The sequence below is a fragment of the Miniopterus schreibersii genome, assembly GCF_964146895.1.
Source record: "Miniopterus schreibersii genome assembly, chromosome: 16".
In the NCBI taxonomy this organism is placed as follows: Eukaryota; Metazoa; Chordata; class Mammalia; order Chiroptera; family Miniopteridae; genus Miniopterus; species Miniopterus schreibersii.
The window spans coordinates 30,001,645-30,025,549 of NC_138116.1; the positions used below are offsets into that span (position 1 = coordinate 30,001,645).

Consider the following 23,905-nt stretch of genomic DNA (forward strand, 5'->3'; position numbering starts at 1 on the left):
CCAGCATGGGCTTCATCTTCCATAAAGCCATTTTCTGGAAGAGGTGCCCTGGCAACTTAAGACATGACTTGGCCCGTTTGCTTTGGCTAGAAAGGCCAGGCTGAACTTACCTAGGTTGGCAGGGACCTAGGCACCCCTAGAATATTTTGTGAAATAATCTCGCCTTCACTATCGTGCAACTAGAGACCAGTGTTACGCCCCTCTCACTTGATAGGGACCAGTCAGAATGAAGCAGCCTGACAATTGTAATTCAAGGCAGTGTTTTCTTTGGAAATTGCACTACATTTTGTTAGCAATTTGGAAACTGGGCTTTTCCTCCATAGTAGTGCTGTCCTGTGTGTGATGAGTAGTACTAATATCTCATGATGGGTCTGTGGAGGGCTGGAAGAAGCGGGAGCCTTTCCCCCCACCCCCTAGCCTGTTTTAGAGAACTGCCCTTTTGCCCGCTTGCCCTTCCTCCCCCATTGACATCAAATGATTCTCTTCTAATGGTGGGAGAGGGTTAGTTTTTGCTTCTTTGGAGTCATTTCTAGAAGCCTTTGAGGGAGCTGAGGTGTTGTGCTGAAAGCTTGTGAGCTCTCTCCCATGTCCAGAGAGGTCACCCACCCAAGAATTCCAGTCCCTGCTGGGGCAGGTCAGGGCAGCTGTCCCAGAGCAGTCGCTCTGCACCACAGATGGCGAAGGAATTTGGGTTCCCTTTGCTTATTCATTCTCCTAACATTCAGGTGGTGGCTTTGGCAAGAGCCTCTTTGACCAGGCAAGTTCCCAGCTTAGTCACTTGATGGGAGTCACAGTATCTGAAATAATCTTTAGTGATCCTATTTCCCATGCAGTCTTTATTCTGTGGGAGGTAGAAAGTTATTTTTCCAGAGCTCAGCCATCTCTTAAGGGTGTGCTTGATGGAGATGGATCAATAAGAACTGCTTCATGTTTATCATCAGTGTTCTCTTCCAATCCCTACACCTTCTCCCACCCTCTTTGTTGCACCTGATTAAGTACACGTAGTTCATCTTCAAAATAAAAATTTATTCAGTCTGTAACAAGAACATTGAATCTGCACATTTGCGCACAAGTTCACATTTAAAAACAGCGGAGCACATCAGTAATAAAAAAATCTATGATACAAGTGGAACATCCCAACCACCATGAAGAGTAAGGAAGGAGATGAGACCACTCTATATTCTGCTTCAAATGCCTCAGAAAGGTCCCAGAGATTCCAGGGAGCACCTGCTTTAATAAAATGTGAGCATAGAAGTTTGGGATGGCCTGGGGTGAAGGTAACAGTCTTTTGGACTTGTTTTCCACATTTATAACAAGTCTTACAAAAAATAATGTAGAAAGAAAAAAAAAAGGAAAAGGAAAGAAAAGGCACCTTAAGCTATACCGAGCAAACCAAAATCCAATAAAACATAAAAACCAAACAACTCCCTGTGGGCTTATTGATTGGGAAACACTTCAGGGCCAGTTACCCAGTTTTCATGTTGGGTCATCAGCTCGAGTTAAGCCCTGGGCATCATCAGCTCTGCATGTGTGTACAGGATGCTGCCACCAGTGTCACGGTGCGGACACAGATGGCAGCACTAGTCACATATCCCTTGGGGCGTCTTCAAGCCCATGAGGGGTGATTCCAGTTTAGAAATCCTGTCCTAGATCTCTGGGGCACTGAGAAAATGAGGCTGGTTCTTTTTTCATAGCAGGAGTCAGGCTGAGTCACCCTCCACTTCCAGGCTGGAAAAGTACAGAAGCACCTTGCAAGAGCTGTCCACGGCATCAAGGGGCCCCAGCCCTGGGAGAAGGGCTAGGAGTGGGCGGCTTCTTCCTAACATGGAGATCGGATGAGTTGAGACACCAAATACAGTTGTCTAATACATGCCTTGTTGTTTTAGTTTGAAGGGGAAAACAAAGTCCAAGATCCTTTCAAGTTGGGTTGGTGATGAAAGAGCTAAAATTTCATCTCATCTACCGTCAAAAAGCAAAACAAAATTAAACAAAAATGACACTAGCCATTCACCAGTACAACCGTCACTATAAGACACACCATCACTAAGGAAATGATGACTATTTCCATACAGAGTGCTGGATGGGAGTGCAGAACACAGGTGGAAGTCGGCTCCAGGCTTTCCCTGCTTACCCACAAGGGCTGACCATTACCGCCCTGCTCTGCGCCAGGGCTCACAGGGCAGGCTGGGTCCCTGCAGGAGACTGAGCTGCCGTCAAGATGATGCATTTTAATACTCACACAATGTAAACAAAGTATCCACAAATAGTTGTCCAAAGGAAAAAAAAAAAGCCAAAGAATGGCTTTATTTAAAAATGCCCTTAAAAGTGACCCATTTTGCATAATGCTTTCTTAAAAAAACAAAACAAAAAAACTCCCACAAAAACATCTTTACCAAACATGCCCAGATCACTTCAGAACTGAAATCCTCAGATGGAACAGGTGGAGATTTCTGTGAGCTGCCACGTCTCAGAAGCTTCAGGTCTATCCAACAGCATCTGCCTGCGGCCCTTTAGCAGGACGGGCCCTCAGAACCTAGTTGTCATCCTCAGGCTGTCCTCGGAGCTCTTGGTAATTCCCAAAATGAGAGAGAGGAAATATGGTAGGGATAAAGGTACAGAACCGGGACAGTGCTAGATAGAGTTGGAAGAGGCTGAGATGCTAGGAATGATCCCAAACATTCAGAATCTGAAAGGCAACCAAAATGAGGAGAGATGATCATTACTGTACTACAGTGCTACACGTTTACTACAATATACGCTACTCCTAAGTGTTTCTAAAATTAAGAAAGGGCAGGGATTTCTCTCCTTCTTACTGACCAGGTAACCATCCAGATTACAGCTCAAAATCTGTGTGCTCCTGGGGCTTTTACCCCATGGACCAAAATGTTACTCTTTTTACACACACACACACACTCACACACACTTGCTCCTACAGAGTAATTGAGAGTCAGATTATGGTGGTTTTCAAAATAAAGAGAGGCACTGAGCAAGAGGTCAAGGACTTTCCTACTCATCCCAGACCTGCTGTTCCAGGGCTGGGTTTTCCATGAACAGGAAACGGAAATAGGCCACCCAAGATTATCAAAAGTTTGAAGAGAACAGAGTCTGAAAAATCCTTGATAGCGCATCATGTTCTTTCCCTGGACATCGCTCAGCTATGTGAACAACACAAGAACACTCGGTTGCTGGAGTTTGAGAGGAATGGCAAACCCCCATGGCATCGGTTGAATTACAGACCCTGTGTAGAGGACATTTATTTAGGCAGGTAAATTAAATGATAAAAAATATTTTTAAAAATGGAAGGCAAACAAGAACGTTTTTTCTACTTTAGCAATGTTCAACCAGTGTGCTGCAAGAATTTTTTAAACACGTAATACCTATTTAGTCAGGGGCATTGACCTCTTTTCCTTTAGATTGTAAAAAATATGACAACAGCCAAGATAACAATAGCTATGGGGTGTGACTGCCCCATAAATATATTGGTCTTGAACCCTAAACATATGGGTCATATAAAAGAGTGAGTTGCATCTTATTGGTCGCTTCTCATACTAAGGTTGTGTCTGATTGGTTAATTCTTGGTACCAGAAATCCTTATACAAGTATAGGCACCTGATTTTTTAAAAAGTCACTTCAGAGCAAAAAGGGTAGGTAATTACTATTTTTTAAAAAATCAATAAAAATTACACTTTTTTTTCCAGATTGGCAAAATATATTTTTTGGTGTGCCACAGAATTTTAGTAACTAGTTTATGTTGCCACGAGATGAAAAAGGTTGCAAACTGCTGCTCTACTCTTTAAAAAAAAGTTTTTGTTTTTCTTCACAGCAGTAGAAGGTTCGCTCCCCATCTTCGTTGTTATTTAACGCAGTGAGACTGAGCATCAAACACAGTGGGAGGGGAGGAGAGAGAACAGTGCAATCTTGTCTGTCCTGCTTGTACTTCTTAACATGAGGGATGTCACCATCTCAAGGGATTAACATGAATGGACACCACTCTTTTAACCTCCAGGCAATCTTCCTCTTCCCAGCCCTGCCAAAATGTCCTGTCCTTTCCCCATCACAGTGGTGGTGGAATTGCTTCAACAAGACAGCAGTTTAGGTGGATGAGCCCTGGAAATTCACAACCCTGTCTTGCAAGCCTCCTCACACTGGTACATGCCACCTAACAAAACACTTTACAACACATTCAATATCCAGGAATCACAAAGCTGTGTGAATGATACATTTGGACATTTAAGGAAACGATTTAGGGACAGCACAGGTACATATAATTACTACACTATAAAGCAGGTTTCTACACATATAGCAGGTTTCTGTCCAATATGCCTCCTGGCAGTGATGTCAGATGCAACCACAGCTTCCACATGGCAACTGGATTCACAGCTTCTCGAGCACCTATGAGTGGCCCTTTCTCTCTCCTTTGGGTCACCCTACCACCTGTCCCACCAAACACTGGCCTCTGACATCACCTTGGCAGTCTGTGCATCTGTCTTTTCCTTTCAGTGCTGTGATGAACCAAAAACCTAAATCTCAAGTCTGTACTTGGTCAATCTCTCAGCAATGTGGATATCAACCAAAGCAAACAGGAAGCAAATTTGCAAACCTCTTCAGTTTTGATGAGGGTCCTTCATTCCAGGCTAAAAATGTTTTCTGTAAGAAGCTGAAATAGGCTTGTTTATGGCAGGTGCTCCTGTGTTAAGGATCTCCACAGCAGCAGCAAAGCAACAGCATCCTAAATGGAGTCAGTAAGGGCGCCTGCCCTTGGCTGAGGCCTCCCTGCAACCTTTCAGCTTAATCCATTAGGAGCTTCCACCCTGGGAAGTAGTTAACACTCCCATACACTCCCTGGCTGTGGTTCAAGTGACCGCAAACAACTTTCTGGGATTTCAGTTGAGGACTCAGCCTTCAGTCAAACTGTGATCTAATGGGAACCTTTAAGGGTTTCTCTGAGGAGGAAGTTACTAATGCATAATTTGGCAGGAGCTGGCAATTAGAAGTCTCCATTTAAAAAAAACAACTGTCAATATACTCTGCAGATTCCTACCAACACCCATCAGTTTTATTTCTGTTGTCTGTGTTTTCCAGTTGCAGTTTTATTCCTTAAAAAGAAATCAAAGAGACCCTATGACATCAACAAACTACTCCAAGAAAATGACAACATTATGTACATAAATACTGTGTGAAAACTAGAGAAAGACAAATCTTCCAGGAAAAGAAAGAGAAAAAAAACTTATGTCAAGTGTTAGCAGTGATAATATCAAAAAGAAAACTCTGCATTCAATGGAGGTTATACAAATGTAATGTAACAATTCAAATATCATCTATAAAAAAAAAAAAGGCAGCACTGGGAGAAACAGCATGAGGGAGGAAGATAAACTGGAAAAAATATGGCCATTAAACTCAGAGGCCCAAAGAATTATTCAAGTAATGGAAGGGTTAAAACCCTACATATGTATTCATTTTACAAGAACACACTGACTTTCAATTGCTGTTTTTCAAACTTGTCCCTATTGTGTCTGTTGGGAGGATGCTGCAGAGCACGTTTCCTGGCAGGGAGGGCCAGGGCCACCTGTGTGGAGCCCATTACCCTGAAGGTAGTGGGCAGCAGTCTCCTCCCTCCCCCCCGCCCCCATTTCACCTCCTTCTTATGCTCTCCTCTAGAGAAGGCCTCTCAGATTTCATTTGGGGTTTACTTTTAATAAAAAAACAAAAACGAATTGCTTGACAAGCTTACAAAGTCAGCCATCATCACGCCGTTTTGGAATGATCCACTCAGGAATACCAGAAGAAATGGATTCTCGAATACTCCCTTTGAAAGTAGCAGAACCTGTCCACTTCAGGAACTCCAAAGGGCTAGGACTGGGGACCGAGGCTGAGCATGCTGATGTCCCGCTGCCCTTCAGCTCATCTGATGCATCAGGTCTGGAGAGCAAACCGTCGTCACAGTGGCCCAGGGGGAGCATTTTCAATTTCCGGCTTCACCCCCACCCTCCCCATCTGCGTTCTTCCTCAATCAAGCAAGCATGCCTTTTCTCAGAGGGCAAAAGGAGCAGGTGGCAGTTGATTGAAAAACAGCAATTTGCCTTTGACAAAGGTGTTCTCTGAAAATGACTATATTTTGAGGTTTGAATTTTCTAAAAATAAAAAATGATAAAATGGTCTTGCCATCCAAATCAATCTCTCTCTCATACATACACAGAGGGAAAAAGCCCCAAACCCTGCATGCGCCAGACACAGTAAAATGACCAAAATATTATAAAATTAACCAATAAAGTGCATGTTCCTTACATATTACACCTGCCCCTTTTACAAACATTTCTTTTAGAAAGTCACATGTGTAGGCTCAGAATCACATGGTATTATAGAAGGGGTTGGTTGTCCGTTTTTTGTCATTTGCTTTTTTCAGTCTCCTAAGGGGGTGAGTTCTGCTGTGTTGCTCACAGGGAGCCAAAGCCAGCTCTGGAGCTGGGCCTGCATGCTGCAGCCCCTGGGTCTGCGGCAGAGGAAGGCCTCCTTCACAACTAGTCAATTCAGGTCCTGCCTTGGGGAGCAAACACTGCTGACTGTAACCAAATTCTTTGGCATACTGTACAAGGGGCCTCTCCACTGGCTTGCTCTGTGCGATACACTCTATTGTTTTAAGTTGCTCTATAAAATACTTGGTGGGCTCTGGGTTCTGAGGGGCATCTGAGTTTCCTGGGGGTTCCTGGGCTTCCATGGCATGCATGCCTGAGTCTGTTCTGATGAAGGGCTGAAGAAGTTTGAGATGAGGGGACTCGGAGGAGAGAGGCTCCCTCCACAGTAAACAGTCTTTACACAGGTCCAAGTAACCTAACTTGGCGAGGGAAGCTGAATGCCTCATTTGGGATGGTTTGGTGAGCCCTACCTGGCAAATCACTTGGGACTCCATTTCTTTAGTGTGCTCCTTCACCACACTGGGGCTGTGGCTAAGACCCTTTATATTGTCACTACTAGAGCTATGTGGGAGTCTACAGGCTATAGGTGATGGGTCCAGTTTTTCTTGTAACTTCCCAATGTTGTCACTAAGTTTGCAAATTAAACTTAGGTCTTCGCTACGTAACTGGGAGCCCTCATATGGCACTTCATTGCCACTGGACAGAAGGCCCTCCTGACTTTCTTCCCAGTGACCCTGCTCCGCACAGGGCTCACTGTCTGTGGTGCTGTTTTGCTCTGTGAAGCCTTCCAGGTGAACCACGGTCTGGGGATGCAGGTAATCCAGGTTGGCAGATGGTACATGGGTTGTGTGACTGACAAAAGGAGTTGCTGTGTCCAGGGCTGTTGTCGGGCTGTTGTCCCAGTCTTCAGGGCTGCTCAGGGTGGAGGTCAGGTCAGTGGGCCTGTTGTGCTCAGGAGAGGAAGAATGAGGCAGAGGTAGCACTTTGGGGTACAGAGAAACCTGGTCATGGCCCAGCGTCCTGTTCAGATTTTCATCCAGTGCACAGAGCATAGTGATGGACTTCTCCACTTTCACTTTCCTCAGTCCTTGCTCCCCACTTGTCTCACTGGTGGCTATTCCCTCCCCTGACTCAGTGTGACTTGGTGATGTAACTGCGTGTGTGTACTCAATGATTTCTATCTTCCTGGGAAGAGGGACTGCCTGTGTCTCAAATCCCTGGCATGAAACCACAGTCCTCTGCTCCTTCAGGACTCCTTGCTGTTTGGTTCTAGTCTCTGACTCCAGGCACTCCTGAGGAGCTGGCAAGGGGTGAAAATCCAGCAACTTGGGTGCTGGAACAATGACATCTTGCTCACAATGTGGTAGTGAGCCAGCCTCGGACCCACTGCATTTCTCTTTGCCCTTGTTGATATCTGGTTCCCTGGTGACAGATGAGTGTTCTAGGGTGGCTTCTTCACTCTTCCCTTTTGGTGCTAAGTCTGCCACAAAGGAATCATTCTTGGAATTCTTGCGAGTGGTCAATGAGGTACAAACAGGGGTGGCACCGTGGTGCTCTTGCTCCTGTCGCAATCGCTCCTCAAACTCCAAGGTGGCTCGTCTCACGGATCCAGGGCACCACTTGGCACCTGGGTGCATCCCTGGGCCCCAGAGCTCTTGTTCCCCCTCAGCTGGTTCCTCTTCTTCCAAGTCTGTGGTGGATGAGTGCACAGTTGGGCAGCCCTCTGGGTCCCACTTCCCTGAGTCTTTGGCTAGTTCAGGCTGGGCTGAGCAGGAACCCTCATTCGGCTCCAAATTTCCAGGTTTGTTCTCTGGGACCTGGGTCCTCTCAAGGGGCATCTCATGGGTGGTGTTCTTCTTTGGTGTATGGCATGGGTTGGATAAAATGTCTCCTTTTAGTTGAATCTGTCCCACTCCTTGACTGATAGATTCAATCTCAGTGACAATTTCTTTGACTGAAATTGCATTTTCTGAGAGAGACTGCATGAAAATGTCTGGGCTGACCAGTTCTGAGATTGCCTAAGAAGAAAACATAGCGAGATGGTTATGGCGAATCGTAGTCTAATTGAAAATGCCAGATTTTTTGCTTACTAATCCTCTGGTCCAGGAGAACCTTCCAGCTACGAGGACACAAACTGTGGAGTGCCTGGGACTGTCCTCTGCCGAGGATTGTACTCTGACCATCTGTTTTGTCATACAAGAGAAAAACAGATTCATCAAAGGCAGAGATACAAAATTAGTTACAGGTTGTATCACTGTCTACTGAACTTTCTGTTCTGTTTACTCAAATAGGATGCCAATCTAATATCTTGCTCCAAAAATGAACAGCAAATAGCATTGGAGGCTCCTAATTTTCCTAAGACCTTGAGCCTTCAGAACTTAGGTGATACTGGAGAAAATGAAATCTTTCCTCTCTGGCCTAAATCAACTTCCAGTTAGAGCCTAACTTAGTTTGAGGGGAAGAGTTCCATTCGAGGGCTCAGTGTTAGATATGCCCACCTTAAATATGCCCAGTGTTAGACAAGGCAAGGCTGAGGCTACCCCCTGATGTCTGATTTGCAGACTCACTGCTCTCTTCTCGCTTCCGCGTTGCCAGCTTTCATCCATGTCCTCCCACTTCTCCTAGCGGCAGCGGCCCAGCACACAAGGGCACCATGTACCTGATCACACAATTCCTAATTGCACATGCTTCTCCTGGGAAACATTCACTTGGCTTATGCGGCCCTGTGCCTGAGCAAATTTAGAAACTGTGGCTTGCTGACATTTTTGTTGTTGTTAATCCTCACCTGAGGATATTTTTTTCTGTTGCTTTTCAGAGAGTGGAAGGGAGGGAGGAAGGAGGAAAAAGAGAGAGACATTGATGCGAGAGACACACGTTGATTGTTGCCTCCCACACGTGCCCCCACTGGGGGCAGGGAGCGAACCTGCAACCGAGGTATGTGTCCTTCACTGGGAATTGAACCCGAGACCCTTCAGTGCTCAGATTGATGCTCTAACCACTGAGCAACACCAGCCAGGGCAACATTTTATTGTTCTACCAGTTATGAATTTCCAGATGTATTTAGAACAAGGCCAAAGAAAATTGGCCAATGCAAAATCAAGTCCTTTTGGGAAAAGAAGAAAAAGAAAAAGAAGAAGAATTTCAAATTCTGGAAATGGCCCCTGGACACTTCTTAAAGTGACATCATTATGACCACCAATCTACTTTAACATTTTTATAAGCCCTCAAAGTATAATATTTCCCTAGAAATTGTTCTGGTCTTTTCCCTTCAAAAGAGAGTCAGAGCTAGTGCAAACTAACAAGGTCAGTTATGTCTTTGGGAGAAATCTGCTGGGACATCAGGCAGAGGCAAACTTGCCAAGCCTGGGAGAGACGCCACAGCGGGCTGGTGTGTACATGGGCTGTGGAGGGACTGCTCATATGACCAAGGACTTTGCAAAAAAGCTATTTCTGTCAGAGCTGCTGCACCCATTGGTCCAAAGAAGAGCTCAAATATTCACATTTCCCAGTAGCCTTTGTGGAGAGGAGAAGACAGAAGCAGAGGCAACGACTGCCTTCAGGTAGTTAAAAAGAGAGAGAAAAGATGAGTAATGGATGAGGTGGTAAATATAAGGAGATAGACATCAGGGGATGTCAAGAATCCACTCAGCCCCACTGAATTCATTAAGTGAGGTTTGGTATGTTAGAGTAAATCCGTCACCATTTACTTCCAACTGCTGTATTGTATTGATTAAAATGCATCCCAATTTCAGAAGTGTCAAAATGAGAATAAGGGTGAGCCTTAGAAACAGTGATAGACAGTAATTCTTTCCCTGGTCTGAGATAGTTCATAAGAGCTCCTATGAGAAGAATCTTGAGATTCTGTCTGCTCACAGATCACTTCCCCAAACCATCCCTCAATTCCTGAATACCACCGCGTCCGAGTTGAGGAATAATTCAGAAACATTATTAATAGCAAGAACTCAGCATGAGAATCAGGTGCTACTCCAACAACTATTTACACATGTCTAAGAATTTTCTGAGATAGAAAGAATTTTCCAAACAAATCCATCTTCTCAGAGAGACCCAAGTCTCACTCAGGCAGCATATAAGTCCCTGGCACTTCATTACTGGTAAGATTTGATCTGAACTGCAGAGGTTCAGGGAGGGGACTGCCCTTTGTTCAGCCAGGACATTATTTTTATTAATCACTTCTGCCCTCATCCCCTCTCAGAAATGCTTCCAATGATACCAAAAACCTGAAGATATAAATTCCTCAAAAGGCAACTGATTTAAAAAAATATTTAAACCCTAAGTTTTCAAGGAAAGTCTCGGCCAGACTCTCTCCCATATGGCCTTCCTAAATCTTTAGTCACATTAAAAATAAAGTGAACATAGCAGAATCCCAAATATTTTGTCTTCGAAGAGAACTTCATTAAGTGGAGAACTATAAAGATAGTTTTTACCTTTGACTGTTCCTCATCTATTGAAGATTCTTCTGACGCATGGGGAGTGTTACTTAAAGAGCTGCTTCTCTGGTCATCAGCTGTCACTTCAGAAGGGGCTACTTCTACCACTGACAGTCGACAGCTCTCAGTCCTTCCTCCACCCAGTTCCTCCATCCTTGAGTGGGAAAAAGATCGTGACCGGGTTTCTTGAGAAAGCTCTACAAACTTCTCTAGGGCACTAAAAAAATCAATGCGATCTGTACTGAAATCTGAGACTTCAGCCTGGCAACTGGGTTGGGGGCTTGGTGACTCAGGATCAGGGGACATAGGGAGGTCTTTCAGGCGAGATGTCAATTCTTCCATTGGCAGTAAGTGGACGTTCATGTCTGCTTTCAGTGCGTCTGTCTCCAAATCTTCAACTGTTAAGTCTGGGAACTTGTTGGGCATTTCTGGGGCCTGTCCAGGTTGGATTAAGGCTTTGGATGCATGGCAGTTGTCAAGAGGGAATTTTGATTCATTGAGACAACACCCTGATGTGCATCCATTGATGTCATTTAGGTTTAATTCATCTTCAATCTGTCCGGCACGAAATTCCCTAGACGTAAACTCCAAGCAGATCATTCTTTCTTTGGTACACAGGCCTTTCTGATTTTCACCTTGTGGGACAACATGTTCCACAAAGACAGGAGGTATGGGTGGGTGACCTTCCATGGTCTTTACCTCGGCAATCTGGTCTGCTGAGGTGGTGATCTCCTTCTTGTTGAGTTCTAGCCCTGGTTTGCAGATGGGTTCATGGTGGTCTGAGAGGTCGCTATCTGAATGAGATCTCCAGAGCTTGTTATGCCGCTGTTTGCTGTGGAGGACATAAGTAAGAAACACATTACTCTGGTCTATGAAAGCAATCAACACCCTCCCAAGAAACCGCTCCCCGATAAACTTAAATCTTAAGCTGCAAAATGCTTTGTTAATGCCCAGTGGAAGTAGGCAATAAGCATTTGAAAAGATGCTCAACTTAACAGCAAAAAACAAAAACAAAGCAAAACAACAAAAACAAATATGAGATCTGATTTTTTAACCTATTCCACTGACACGAGCTAACATGGTTGCTAGCAGCCACTGTTACTGATGGTATGGCCAAACAAGCCCTCTCATATACTGCTGTTGGGAGGAATGTGAATTGTAGCATTTTAAGAGTAAACTCTGGCAATAGCTCTCAAAATTTAACCCTTTAACCAGCAATTTCTCCTTCAAGACTTTTTCTTGGAGTACTACTATTGTAAGTGCATAAAGATGTACATAAAAGGATGTTCACTGTTGTCCTAAAAAATTAGACACCAAAAAAAAAAAAAGATTTAAACTACAGTCCATACGTCTATATGCTATGAGGCTGTTAAAAAAAGTCAGGTATTTTAGTGGAATATGTCTGAGGCATACTATTTGGTGAAAGAGAATGTTGAACACAATTGGAATGGTTAGTTCCCATGTTAGAGTAAGTACAGAAAAATATCTGGAGGAACATCACCAAACTGGTAACAGTTCTTTCACAGAAGGCATAAGTACTTTGGGGGAGGGCTTTCCTTTCCATACTCTGTATTTCTATAATTTTTTAATTTTTAAAATAATGAGCATGTTTAACATTCATTAATAACCAGGAAAGCCCGGCCGGGCGTGGCTCAGAGGATGAGCGTCGACCTAGGATCCAGGCGATCGGGGTTCAATTCCCGGTCAGGGCACATGCCCGGGTTGCAGGCTCGATCAATGACTCTCTCATCATTGATGTTTCTATCTCTCTCTCTCCCTCTCCTTTCCTCTCTCTCTGAAATCAATAGAGATATATTTAAAAAAAATAAATAAATAACCAGGAAAAACCTAAAACCAAACAACATTTGAGTAATACAAAGAGAAACAGTCAACTGGAGTTTGTAACAAATCCTCATAACTGGGATGAAGAGCTGATATAGGATTAATCACTGACATGAAGTATGAAGGACAGTAATCTTTCTTGAATTCCATGAGGCTAGTAAAGCCTGGCGCAAAGGCCGGCAACATAAGGGAAGAGAATGAGCAGGAAGCACAGGCCCTTTTATAAGGATCTTTGGGTAAAAACCAGCAGGCTAAGGTGACACCTAGGAAAGCAGATGGGCCGAAGGAAGACCCCCCCCCATCCTTTGGTTTATTTTATGGAGGGAAGGTCTGATGTGGGGAAGAAATTTCATTTCAAACCATACTCTCGAACAAAGCAGCACAGTTCTCAAAGCCCTAGCCAAATAGAGAGAGGTGGCCCTGCGGCTGGCCAGGATCACCTGCCCAGGGAATAGGTCACTAAATGGTTTATGGGGTATGGTTTTTCCATGACTTACAAGCCGATGAAGAATGACCTAACCACAGGGTAGAATGGGCAACAGCCCAAAACAACTTACCCTGGGCTCAGGGCCACGCCTGCCTCGCAGGCCTGTAAATCTCTGCTGAGTCATGTGCCTGCACTAATGTGAACCCCTGTTTGTTCTTAAGTCTGCACCTGCTCTCAGCTCCTTCTGCCTGTCTGCTGCTAGTGTGAGGTTCTTTCTGACTCAGGCCTGCAGAGCAAAAAGATGCTTTTCTGGGTAGGGAACAGGTCAATCTGTTTATGAAGACAAGCTGTAAGAAATTAGCTGTGTATGAGGTAGGGTTTTCACTTTCCAAGCTGCATGAACTCCAGCCACCCCTAGGAGGAGACAACATATCACACATCCCAAACGAGTGTGTGGCTGTGAAGAGGGGCAAGCTCACTGGTTGGACAGGTGAGGACTACACACTGTGACCAACCAATGCCAATGTGCTTCCGTTTGAAGTTCCTTCTTTCATGTACAGGCACCCTTGCTTCCTGATCTAAATAGGCTGTGTACTCTAATTTCCATCCCTCACCTATATGAGCATGTTCAAACCTGCAACAGCTCCTCTCAGCCACTGTGGCAGGACAATTCCTGTTACGCAAATGACTAGGAAAACATCTCAGGGAGTTGTTCTCACCCTTCTAATAATGTAAAAGAACATCTTATTCGTCAACAGGTAAATGGGATGTTTTCATTATCCCAAGAACCCGGGAAGTATGATTTTTAAAACTGCCTGCAAATCACTAACCAATCAGGAGGGAATGAGATACTAAAGTTATGCTAATAGGCACAAACAGTGCATGTTTCAGAGGAACTGGCTGACATCATAGCTGCTTTGGCCAGCAAGGATTTCCTTCGCTTTCTAGAGGAGATAATCATCAGAAAATATTGGGTCGGGACTCTGGAATTAAATTGACACCTACTTGTAAAGTAGAAAAACCTCAATCTGAAGATAGGTCTGATTCTGCGGCCTTTTTCATTTTTGCAATAGGACCTGCATGGAAAGTTGCTAGGCAGCTCTGCTACTCCACGGGCACTTTCTGATCCCCTCCCTCTGCCTCCGCCCTCAGGGATTATTAACCTCTGTCCTGAATTTTGTGCTTATTCATTTTTTTACAGAGTCACCATGTTTTGTTCTTAATAATATACTGCTCAGTTTAGCATGTTTTGAAATTTATATAAATGAAACACTGTATGTATTCTACAACTGTGTTGCGTAACACATGTTTTTAAGATTCATTAATGTGTGCAGCTGTATAATTTCAGAGTGAAATTTATTTATCCATCCTGTTGATGAGCAGTTCTGGCTACTACAAACAACACTGCCATGGCCATTCCTGTGCCTAGTGCACACTTTAGTTTCTCAAAGGTGTTTTGTTTTTTTTTTAAAATATCTTTATTGATTTCAGAGAGAGGAAAGGAGAGGGAGAGGGAGATAGAAACATAAATGATGAGTCATTGATCAAGCCCACAACCGGGCATGTGCCCTGACCGGGAATCAAACCCCAATTGCCTGGATTTTAGGTTGACACTCAACCACTGAGCCACACCCGGCCGGGCTCAAAGGTGTTTTATATATAGGAGCAGAAAGGTGGGTTATAGGACATGTATAAATCATGTTTTACTCAGTAACAACAAACTGTTTTCAGTGAAGCTTTTTCCCAAGCCAGCTTATTTTAATGCTCCCTCACTGATCAGAATAGGTGTAAGGCATTAGATCATATTTATTATTTTAAACTGTTAATGTTTAAATTCAGCTGACTTCCCCCACTTCGTTCCAGGTAGGTAGCAAGTACACAAGTTGCCAAAAAGAACTTCAGAGTTGGTTTATGGCCTGGATGATGCAACCAACTCATTTCTCTTCTGCCTTGAGTGGCCTCTGCCCTGGGTAAGAATTTGGCCTTTTACTTAGTAAATGATCAAGAAGGAAATCTAAATGACAGCATGCACATAATATCCCATTCCCTCTCTCCCCTCTCTCCCCTCTCTCCCCTCCCTCCCCTCCCCTCCCCTCCCTCCCCTCCCCTCCCCTCCCCTCCCCTCCCCTCCCCTCCCCTCCTCTCCTCTCCTCTTCTCCTTTCCTTTCTCTCTCTCTCTCTCTCTCCCTCCCTCCCTCCCTATTGTATGTTTGGTAAAGCACTAATTCTATTTGACAAAGTTATATAGAGGAAAATATTGATAAAAATGGAATATCAGTTATAGTAAAATCAGACTGTTTATGGTTACTTCTTAGGGCATTAGGCAGCCTGCAGAAAGAAGAAGAAGAAAGAGAACAAACTTCAATTAAGCATTTTCTGTGTGCCGTGTTTTAAGATTATTTTTCTGAAAAGCTATTAAGAAAATCCTTTAAACATTGATCGTGATTGGCTGTCACCTGACCAGGACCAAGTCCTCTCATTCTCAGGTTCCCTCCTGCTGGCTCACCATTGTGCACTAACACTGTCTCCACTAGCAAAGCTAGGGTAAAAAACAACTCTGCCTCCTCTGGCCCTGGCGACAACGGTGTTCAAAGAATCAAAACTGACATCTATGAGGTCATGTGGCACAAACTCTCCCTGGCCACCACCCAGTTTTTCTTCCTTGCCTTATACACTGGAACCTAATATCACAGACACATGGTCAGCTTGCAAAAGCCTGAAATCCGAACTTGTCTAATGGAAAATAAATCTGCCAGATACCTGCATGATCAGAGTGCAGAATAACAAACAGGGCTGCTGGCTATTTAATGGAGGTTTTCCACACACACATACACACACACACACCCCTCCTCCTGCCTCACTCCCATCCCCCAGCTATAATAAAATAAAATTAGATATGAACAATATCAGTGGCTTTATGATAACTCCCACCTGGCTTTTAGGTCTAAGGGAGAATATTTAATATTAGTCTTCCCCAGACTCTTTAAAAAAAAAGTTTTTATTGATTTCAGAGAGAGAAAGGGAGAGGGAGAGATGGAAACATCAATGATGAAAGAGAATCATTGATCGGCTGTCTCCTGCATGCCCCCTACTGGGGATTGAGCCCCAAACCTGGGCATGTGCCCTGAATGGGAATTGAACCGTGACAGCAAGGTTCATGGGTCAACCCTCAACCATTAAGCCACACTGGCCGGGCTTCCCCAGACTCTTAAAGGCACACTGAAACATGCAAAAAATTCCTTGTATTTCAGAGGGGCTATTACTGTTTGGCCCACAGCCTCATGTTCTGATTAAGAGTTTGCAACCAATTCATAAATCTCTTCATGGACCTGGTGTCACTTTGCTAAACTTTTCTTCTACCAAGAGATAAAAGTACCAAGCTAAGAGTCTGCCACCTCAAATTAAGTACCCAGTGCCACCCTGGACAACCATGGGGCTAGAGAATGCTAGAGTCAAGGCTCTGTCTCTTTGGGAAAACCACCACTTGCTTCCTGGAGAAGATATGAAACACAGGACCTAAGTACCTGGGTAGAAAATGGAATTTCTCTGCAAACAAAATGAGTGGGATTTTTCTAAGGACTGTCCTCTCCTGGTTATCTAAGCTGCAAAGTTAGACAGAGCTTCACACAATCACAGGAGTCTGGGGCTTCTTCTTTGCTCTTCTAAGCAGGCAGTTCCTGGAGCAGCGCTCTAGGGTTGGGCAAGAGCCTGCCAGGCCCAATTCACTTGGCAGGTAGCTTGGCAGGTAGCCTGCAAGTGCCATTTCTAGACAACACATCATAGACTGCAGACCCTAATGGTTGCTCATCCAGCAGGCACTCCCACTTCTTTCCCTCACTGGTAGAAGCCTAATTTAGTTGGGGTATTCAATGTCCCATGGGTTCAGGGAATGCAGCACTTCCCTAGCACCAGAGGGTGAATGTGAATTTGTTATAGCGAGCCCAAGAAATTCTATTTTCCCGGCCAGTGATTAGTTTTAATTGAAATACCCATTCATTCAGCCAGATGCTGTGGATTTTACATGTAGGTGCCTAGAAACGTGGTAGACATCTGGCAATCATGAGAAGACAAGTTCTAGGACCAAGCCATTAACCAAGGAAGGCAGAGCAGAAAGATGAACAGTACCAAAGCCTTATTACATCACTGAGCCATTAGTCTACTTCTGTGCTTCTTGTTACAAGTGATGTTAAATGGCCCAGCTTTTTAAACTACCTATAGCTGGGTATTGGGCCAGATATCTTCTGTTTGCCCCTGCAGATCCACTCTTCAGCTTTCTCACCCTGCTCTCTGCCCCTGAGGATGATCTATGGGCCACATCAATAGGCCCCCTTCCCTTTTGACTTCCACAGGGTTGGGCTAATGGGCAGCCTCGGCAGGAGACTGGAGGGAGAAGAGTGAAGGCAGACCATTTATTTCCCTAGTTCCCTTCTGCAGGGTTATTCCAGGTTGACTATGTCCTTAATTGAAGGTTAGTGCTCTTCTCTGAAGGTGCCTTTCTCTGTAGAAGTCTCCTTTTAGGTTCTAGTAACTGTCCCCTTCCTCTTTGGACCCTGGAGCTATTACTGAACAGCTCTGCTGATACAAGTCCCTTGATTCCACTTCAGTCCCACATCTTTGCATACAGTCCCTTTATAAAGCCCTCCTCAAATAATCCTAATCTGAGCATGTGGTTTCTTGTTGAGATCTCGATTAATGGAGGTATTCTGTTACTTGCAGCTGGAAAGCAGCCTAAGTGATATCCCCAGCGCTGGATTCTAGTTCTTAAAATCCAGGAGACATCACAATACAGGAAATTCCAGTACCACTTCCCATTCCAGTTCCTAATGGATTGGTGTGTCTGTGGGTGGTGGGAGGCAGTGGTTTGGAGGAAAGAGGTAATAAATGGCACATATCCATGTCAAGGAGGGAGAAATAAACGGCACGTGCATATATGTGTTTTCCGGAGGAAGGAAATGACGAGAATCACATCTGAATAACCCTTAACAGCACATAATGTACACTTACACACATTTAATTTATAATAACCCTGTGAGGAAGGCCTGTTGATTTTCATTTTACAGATGGGGTCAGGTGAGGATCAGAATTATGTAGTAACTTCTCAGAGGTACAGGAAGGGGATGAACCAGGAATGAAAGCCAGATCTATTGAGTCAAATTCTATGGTTTTCTCGTTCCCCAGGGCCTGCCCCTCCCTCCATGAATCAAGCCCAGGAAGGCAGGGAACCAAAAGGGAAGAGGCAAGGTGATTCATGGGTTTATCCTGCCCTTCTTATCCTCATTTAAGATTTTTCTGAAATTCCTTTAACATCTAAGAAAACCACATACACTAAAAAATCCCAACCCAACAGCTTGCAGTAGCCTGTGATTCCAGCGTAAATACTGAAATTGGCAGGACACAGAGTATCCTTCCTCTGAATGGGTCACGTGAGGACACTGCCTAACATCCGTCATGTGTGTCTGGGAATATACAATATTTATGTCTCATCCAACCCTCAGATGCCTCTTTCCTGTGCCACAAAGAACTGCTGTGTCCTACCTTCTGATCTAATCTAAAAATGTCATCAATATCTGGCCCCAAAGACCTATAAATTCTTTTTAAGTGGAGGAGATTTTCATATCCTCCCAGCCTCCTAAGAGAACGGCTCAGATGAAATCATGCCAAGTATTGAGTAAATGGGAGGGGTTTTTTAGTGGAAACCATAATGCTGTGCTGTGACCACATTTTCACAATACTTCAGGGGTGGGAGGGTGGTCCCTCTGCCTGGATAGGCTGGAAGGCTATTTAATATTTTGTTCAGGGGAAACACAGCCCAGATTCAAGAGTAAAGACCAAGTCATGAGACTCACTGGAGTCAAATTCTGGCGCCAGCTCCAAATGCTTCTAGTCAGCTGTGCCTTCACCCTAACAAAAGCACCTAGAACATGCCGACATGGAAAAAAACAAAGCAAAATCTAGCACTCCACAGAACTTCAGCATGTGGCATCTCAGGGAACTGATCAATAAATCCAGTTTAATACCTGAATCTTTTTCCCCAGAGCAGCTGAAGGTGGCTTTCACCACCAAAAGGGTAATAAATAATGTAGTGAAATTGATGAATTTTATAACCAATTACCAAATTATTGCTGAAATAGCTAGTTCTGATTGATACAGGAAGATGTACAAGACCTAGTACCAGGTAGGCAGAGAAAGACAAATACTGCACCGTGTCACCTATTGGTGGAATCTAAAAAAACTCAGAGAAACAGCAGCAGAGTGCTGGCTACCAGGAGTGAGGACTGGGAGAAATGGGGAGATACTGGCCAATGGGTACAAACTTCCAGTTATATGATTACCAGGTTCTGGGAATCTAATGTACAGCATGATGATTACAGCTAATGCTGTAGTATATACTTGAATGTTGCTAAGAGAGATCTTAAATATTTTCACCACAAAAAAGAAATGTGTACAGGGATGGAGATGTTAGCTAATGCTATGGTGGTAAGCTGTTTGCAATGTATAAATGTATCACGTCAACACATTGTACACCCTAAACTTACACAATACTATATGTCAGTTATATCTCAATAAAGCTGGGGGGGAAAGGGCACAGTGATGGTTAAGTGCAGTGTAAGTGCACAGTATATGTTGTTACAGTTGAAATAGGTAAGATAATGTCAATTGCTCTCTGTGGGTACTGAGTTTATAAATAACTTTTCCCTTTGTAATTTTTCTGCATTTTCACAAAGCACATATAGGGTGGGGCATACACAGGCTGACAGTTATTTGTATGGAAAATAATACAATGATTAATAATCTCTCTCTCCCTCCCCTTCTTCTCTCTCTAGAATCAATGAAAAACATATCCTCAGGTGAGGATTAAAAAAAACAAACCCAACAGAACTATTTCTGGGATGCACCTTCATTACCTCAAATGGGTTATATATATCCCAATTCTGCTGATTTTGTCACATGACCAAAATTACTGAAGCAGGCTCAGTGAAACCAAGCACTGGGAAAAAAAAGCAGCAGCAGGTACTTTTCTTTTTTTTAAACAAATGGGCAAAAGCATTTCTAAGAATTTCAGCTATGCCTAGAATTACCTTGGGAGCAATCAATATCCATTTTGATAAGACACCTGCATCTGGCATTAGAAGATGCTGAGAAGTGGGAGGCGGAGGAGGACATGGGGGGATAAATGGTGATGGAAGACACGTGACTTAGGGTGGTGAACACACAACACAGTGTACAGATGATGTGTTGTGGAATTGTGCACTGAAACGTGCATAATTTTGTTAACCAGTGTCACCCCCAATAAATTCAATAAAAAGGAAATAAAAAGATGTTGAGAAGTATTTATTAAAATCTACACCTAGCCCAGCCAGCGTGGCTCAGTGGTTGAAAATTGTCCTAGGATCCAGGAGATCAAGGTTCAATTCCCGGTCAGGGCACATGCCCAGGTTGCGGGCTCAATTGGTGGGGGGCGTGCAGGAGGCAGCTGATCAATGACTCTCTCATCATTGATGTTTCTATCTCTCTCTCCCCCTCTCCCTTCCTCTCTCTGAAATCAATAAAGATATATTAAAAAAAAAAACTACACCTAGTTGATAACTAAAATTAGGGAATAGTATTTTCTACCCTTTAATTTAAAGGGTGAAAAATACTATTAGTTTTGATTAAATACCTAATCTTCCATGCTAATCTCAAATGCTTATACTTATTTTTTAAAAAATTGGATAGATACACCAATTTTCAAACATGACACATCCAAGTTAGGCTGAGAACTAGCTGCAGAACTCACCTTGCCCTAGTGAGCATAAATGATGGAAAATCTGAGAAAGTCACACTTAAGGACTCACCTTGCCAGCAAGATCCCCTGGTACTCTTCCAGTTGTCTCATGAAGCTGGGGTTGGGTTTAGTCACTGTTCGTCTTTCCTTCACATAGTCATAGGCTCGGTCCAGGTTCCAGCCATACTCCTTCATTGCGTAGGCAATCACAGTGGAGGCTGAGCGGCTCACCCCCATTTTGCAGTGCACAAGGCACTTAGATCCGTGTTTCCTAGTTTGGGGGAATGAGGTAAGGAAGGAAAATACAATAGTGAGTACACTTTAAAAGCTGGATTCTAAACGTTTCCAAGTCTCCTGTCCTGTGCTTCCATTTCCTTGCTATGCAATCCATCCCATCTTGTGCAGGGAGTGTAGGCAGTTCTGCTGTACTCAAACAATATTCGGTGTTAACATTAAGCCTCTTTAATTCATTTTGCAAACATTTACCATGTGTAAGACAATGCACAAGGTACTATAAAGCAAAGATAAGTAACAGTTTTTTTCCTCTAAAGGGTAGGATTCAGTGGGAGAAGTAGACAAAGTTCAAAATGGTAACTGCAGTGACAGTTGGTCACAGAGTGTCAGGGGAGAATTTTCAGTTTAGAGACTGGACCCTATTTTGGGTGTGGTTGGAGGCCAGTCCCTTCATGGCCCCAGGGGCATGTTTCACGGCTGGCATACTCTTGAGTTACAGGTGTGGCAGTGATTCATTCACCTAATTTAGCCAAATGTTCTGAATTGCTTCCAGTTCAAGTTCCAGTAAGGGTTCTGTCCCTGGAGAAGAGCACAAACCAAATGAAACTAATCCTCCTCTGTACTCAGATGTAGCCCTGGATATTACTTTTCACAACACCACGACCCGTGTTCTGTCTAGGGGCTGGCTGGCTGTACAACCCGTGAAGCTGGATGGGACCATGAGATGCACCACGTGGCTTTTTCAATGAGGGGGGTGGAATGAATAACTACTCTTTTTTTTTTTGATGGGGTAGAAGAACAAGAAAACAAAGTTACCATAAGGTGATACTAAAAAACAAACAAAACCTCTCAGTCTTAACATGCCAGGGTTTATTACCTTGAATATGAGCATTACTCGGTTATGCTAATTCTCCTAACAACACAGTGTCTGGCACAGAATAAACCTTCTGATACTTGCTAAATGTGTGAACAAACGTATGGATCTGCTGATTAGATCTGTCAGCTATAAGTAGGAACAATATTTTAAAATCTGGACAAAAGAATGATTACTCTTATCACTAGTGTACATGGGCTGGAATTCTTTCCAAGTGGCTATTCCAATAAATTTAAAAATGCATGTCAGCCTAAAAGGGGAAATCTATTCATTCACTCACTCACTGTATTATCGTAGAGAAGCTTCCTTCTTGAAGCTTATAATCCTCCTGCTGGAGATGGAGACACATGCAAGAGTTAAGTACCAATGCAAGGAGGTATGAGTTTAAGTACAAAAATGAGTGGGCCAAATAAGTTATAGGAATGCAGAGAGTAGTCTGAAATAATTGAAACAGTCTCAAAAGGAAGGTAAGATTAACCTTTTGTCAATTAGATGCAAAATTTTGGTGTCCGAAGGTTGGTGTGGTGTCTGTGTGCTTAGATTATCCCAAGTGACTAGGAAATACTTGTGTGTTTTTTATGGCACCGTAAGGTTTTCATCTACACTACAGTTGGGGAGCCAATGCAGTGACTCAGGTGGAAGTTCAGATATGTGCTCAAATATATTCCCATCAAGCTCTGACAACTTTAATGCATAAAATTTCTATACCTGCAGGCATGGAAGGTGTTCAAACTTAGACAATCTTAAGAAAAATATAATAATAAAATCCACTCCCATGAAAGCATTTCTTCATATTGCACTAGGCTTTTTCAGTGGATGGCTTCTAACTCATGCAATGAAGGATCTGAAGTCAGTTCTCAACTAATCCAATTTCATCTTTCAGGTTTAACTCCCCCCTAGGCCCAGTGCTAGATTGTCCAGATTAAGCCTGGTATCACCTTGAACTCTAGCTTCTTTAGCTGTGACCCTGACAACTTGCCTAGTCTCTTCTAGTACCCTTTCCTTACGGGACTAGACTATTCCTATATATATGATGGACTCTGAAATAAGACATGATCTTAGGTTTAAGTCCTATCCTCACGTACTTGTTACTTAACCTCTCTGAACCTTATCTCTATAGTCTGTTCGCATCAGTACAGAAGGATGACAGGATATGCCTCTCTGGGTTTTGGAAAATATTACATGAGAGAATACACACGAAGTACCTGGCATATAGTAAGCATGCCATGAATGGCATTATTATTGGGAATAATTTAAAAGAATATAAAATGCTCTTCAAGAATATAAAGCGCTCTTTTAGGTGTTGGCAAGAGACTGAGAGAATGAGCTCAAACCTAGAGTATGGGAATTCAGTTAACTAAAAGCAAGAATTTCCTCATCATGAAAGTCCTTAAGAGAAGTAAGGAATCATCCTTAAAGGAGGGCTTATAAACAGAAGTGCTTGTCATCAGCCAGGAGTGACTTGAATGTAGTCCCACCCGAAAGAGGAGTGCGGCCAACATGCTCTTTCGTGGTTCCTTCTATTGAAGGCATAAATAGGATTGGCAAGGAAATCCCCAGGGACTTAAAAAACTGAGTGTTGAGCCCTGGCTGTGTGGCTCAGTTGGTTAGAGCGTCATCCCATCCACCAAAAAGTTGCCAGTTTGATTCCTAGTCAGGGCACATACATACCCAGGTTGTGGCTTCAACCCCCAGCTGGGGCGTGTAAAGGAGGCAACCGATTAATGTTTCTCTCTCTCTCTTCCTTCCCTTCTCTCTAAAATCGATAAAACATATAAAAAAATGAGTGTTGACTTAATTAATACTAAACACTAAATTAATATGATCAAGTAGATTCATTAAAAGGACCAATTAAAATTTTAAATTTAAGGAAGACATCAACAGAAAGGCCAGAGAAAAATC

General features: G+C 43.5%; 1 protein-coding gene across 9 annotated transcripts in view; it reads right to left on the minus strand.

Moving 5' to 3' along the window:
- Nucleotides 1-1,005: 1,005 nt before the first annotated feature.
- The window catches only part of SSH2 (slingshot protein phosphatase 2), a 210,240-nt gene continuing 187,340 nt past the window's right edge, over nucleotides 1,006-23,905 (minus strand). For 8 of the 9 annotated variants that reach the window (XM_081161269.1, XM_081161266.1, XM_081161265.1 and 5 more), the window contains 3 exons: nucleotides 20,966-21,166; nucleotides 10,859-11,693; nucleotides 1,006-8,431 (listed from right to left, as the gene is read on the minus strand). In XM_081161269.1, the coding sequence (XP_081017395.1) occupies nucleotides 6,347-8,431; nucleotides 10,859-11,693; nucleotides 20,966-21,166 (3,121 nt within the window). In that variant the 3' untranslated portion in view covers nucleotides 1,006-6,346. The remainder of the gene's footprint in view (nucleotides 8,432-10,858; nucleotides 11,694-20,965; nucleotides 21,167-23,905) is intronic. The other variant, XM_081161273.1, reaches the window with a different exon arrangement.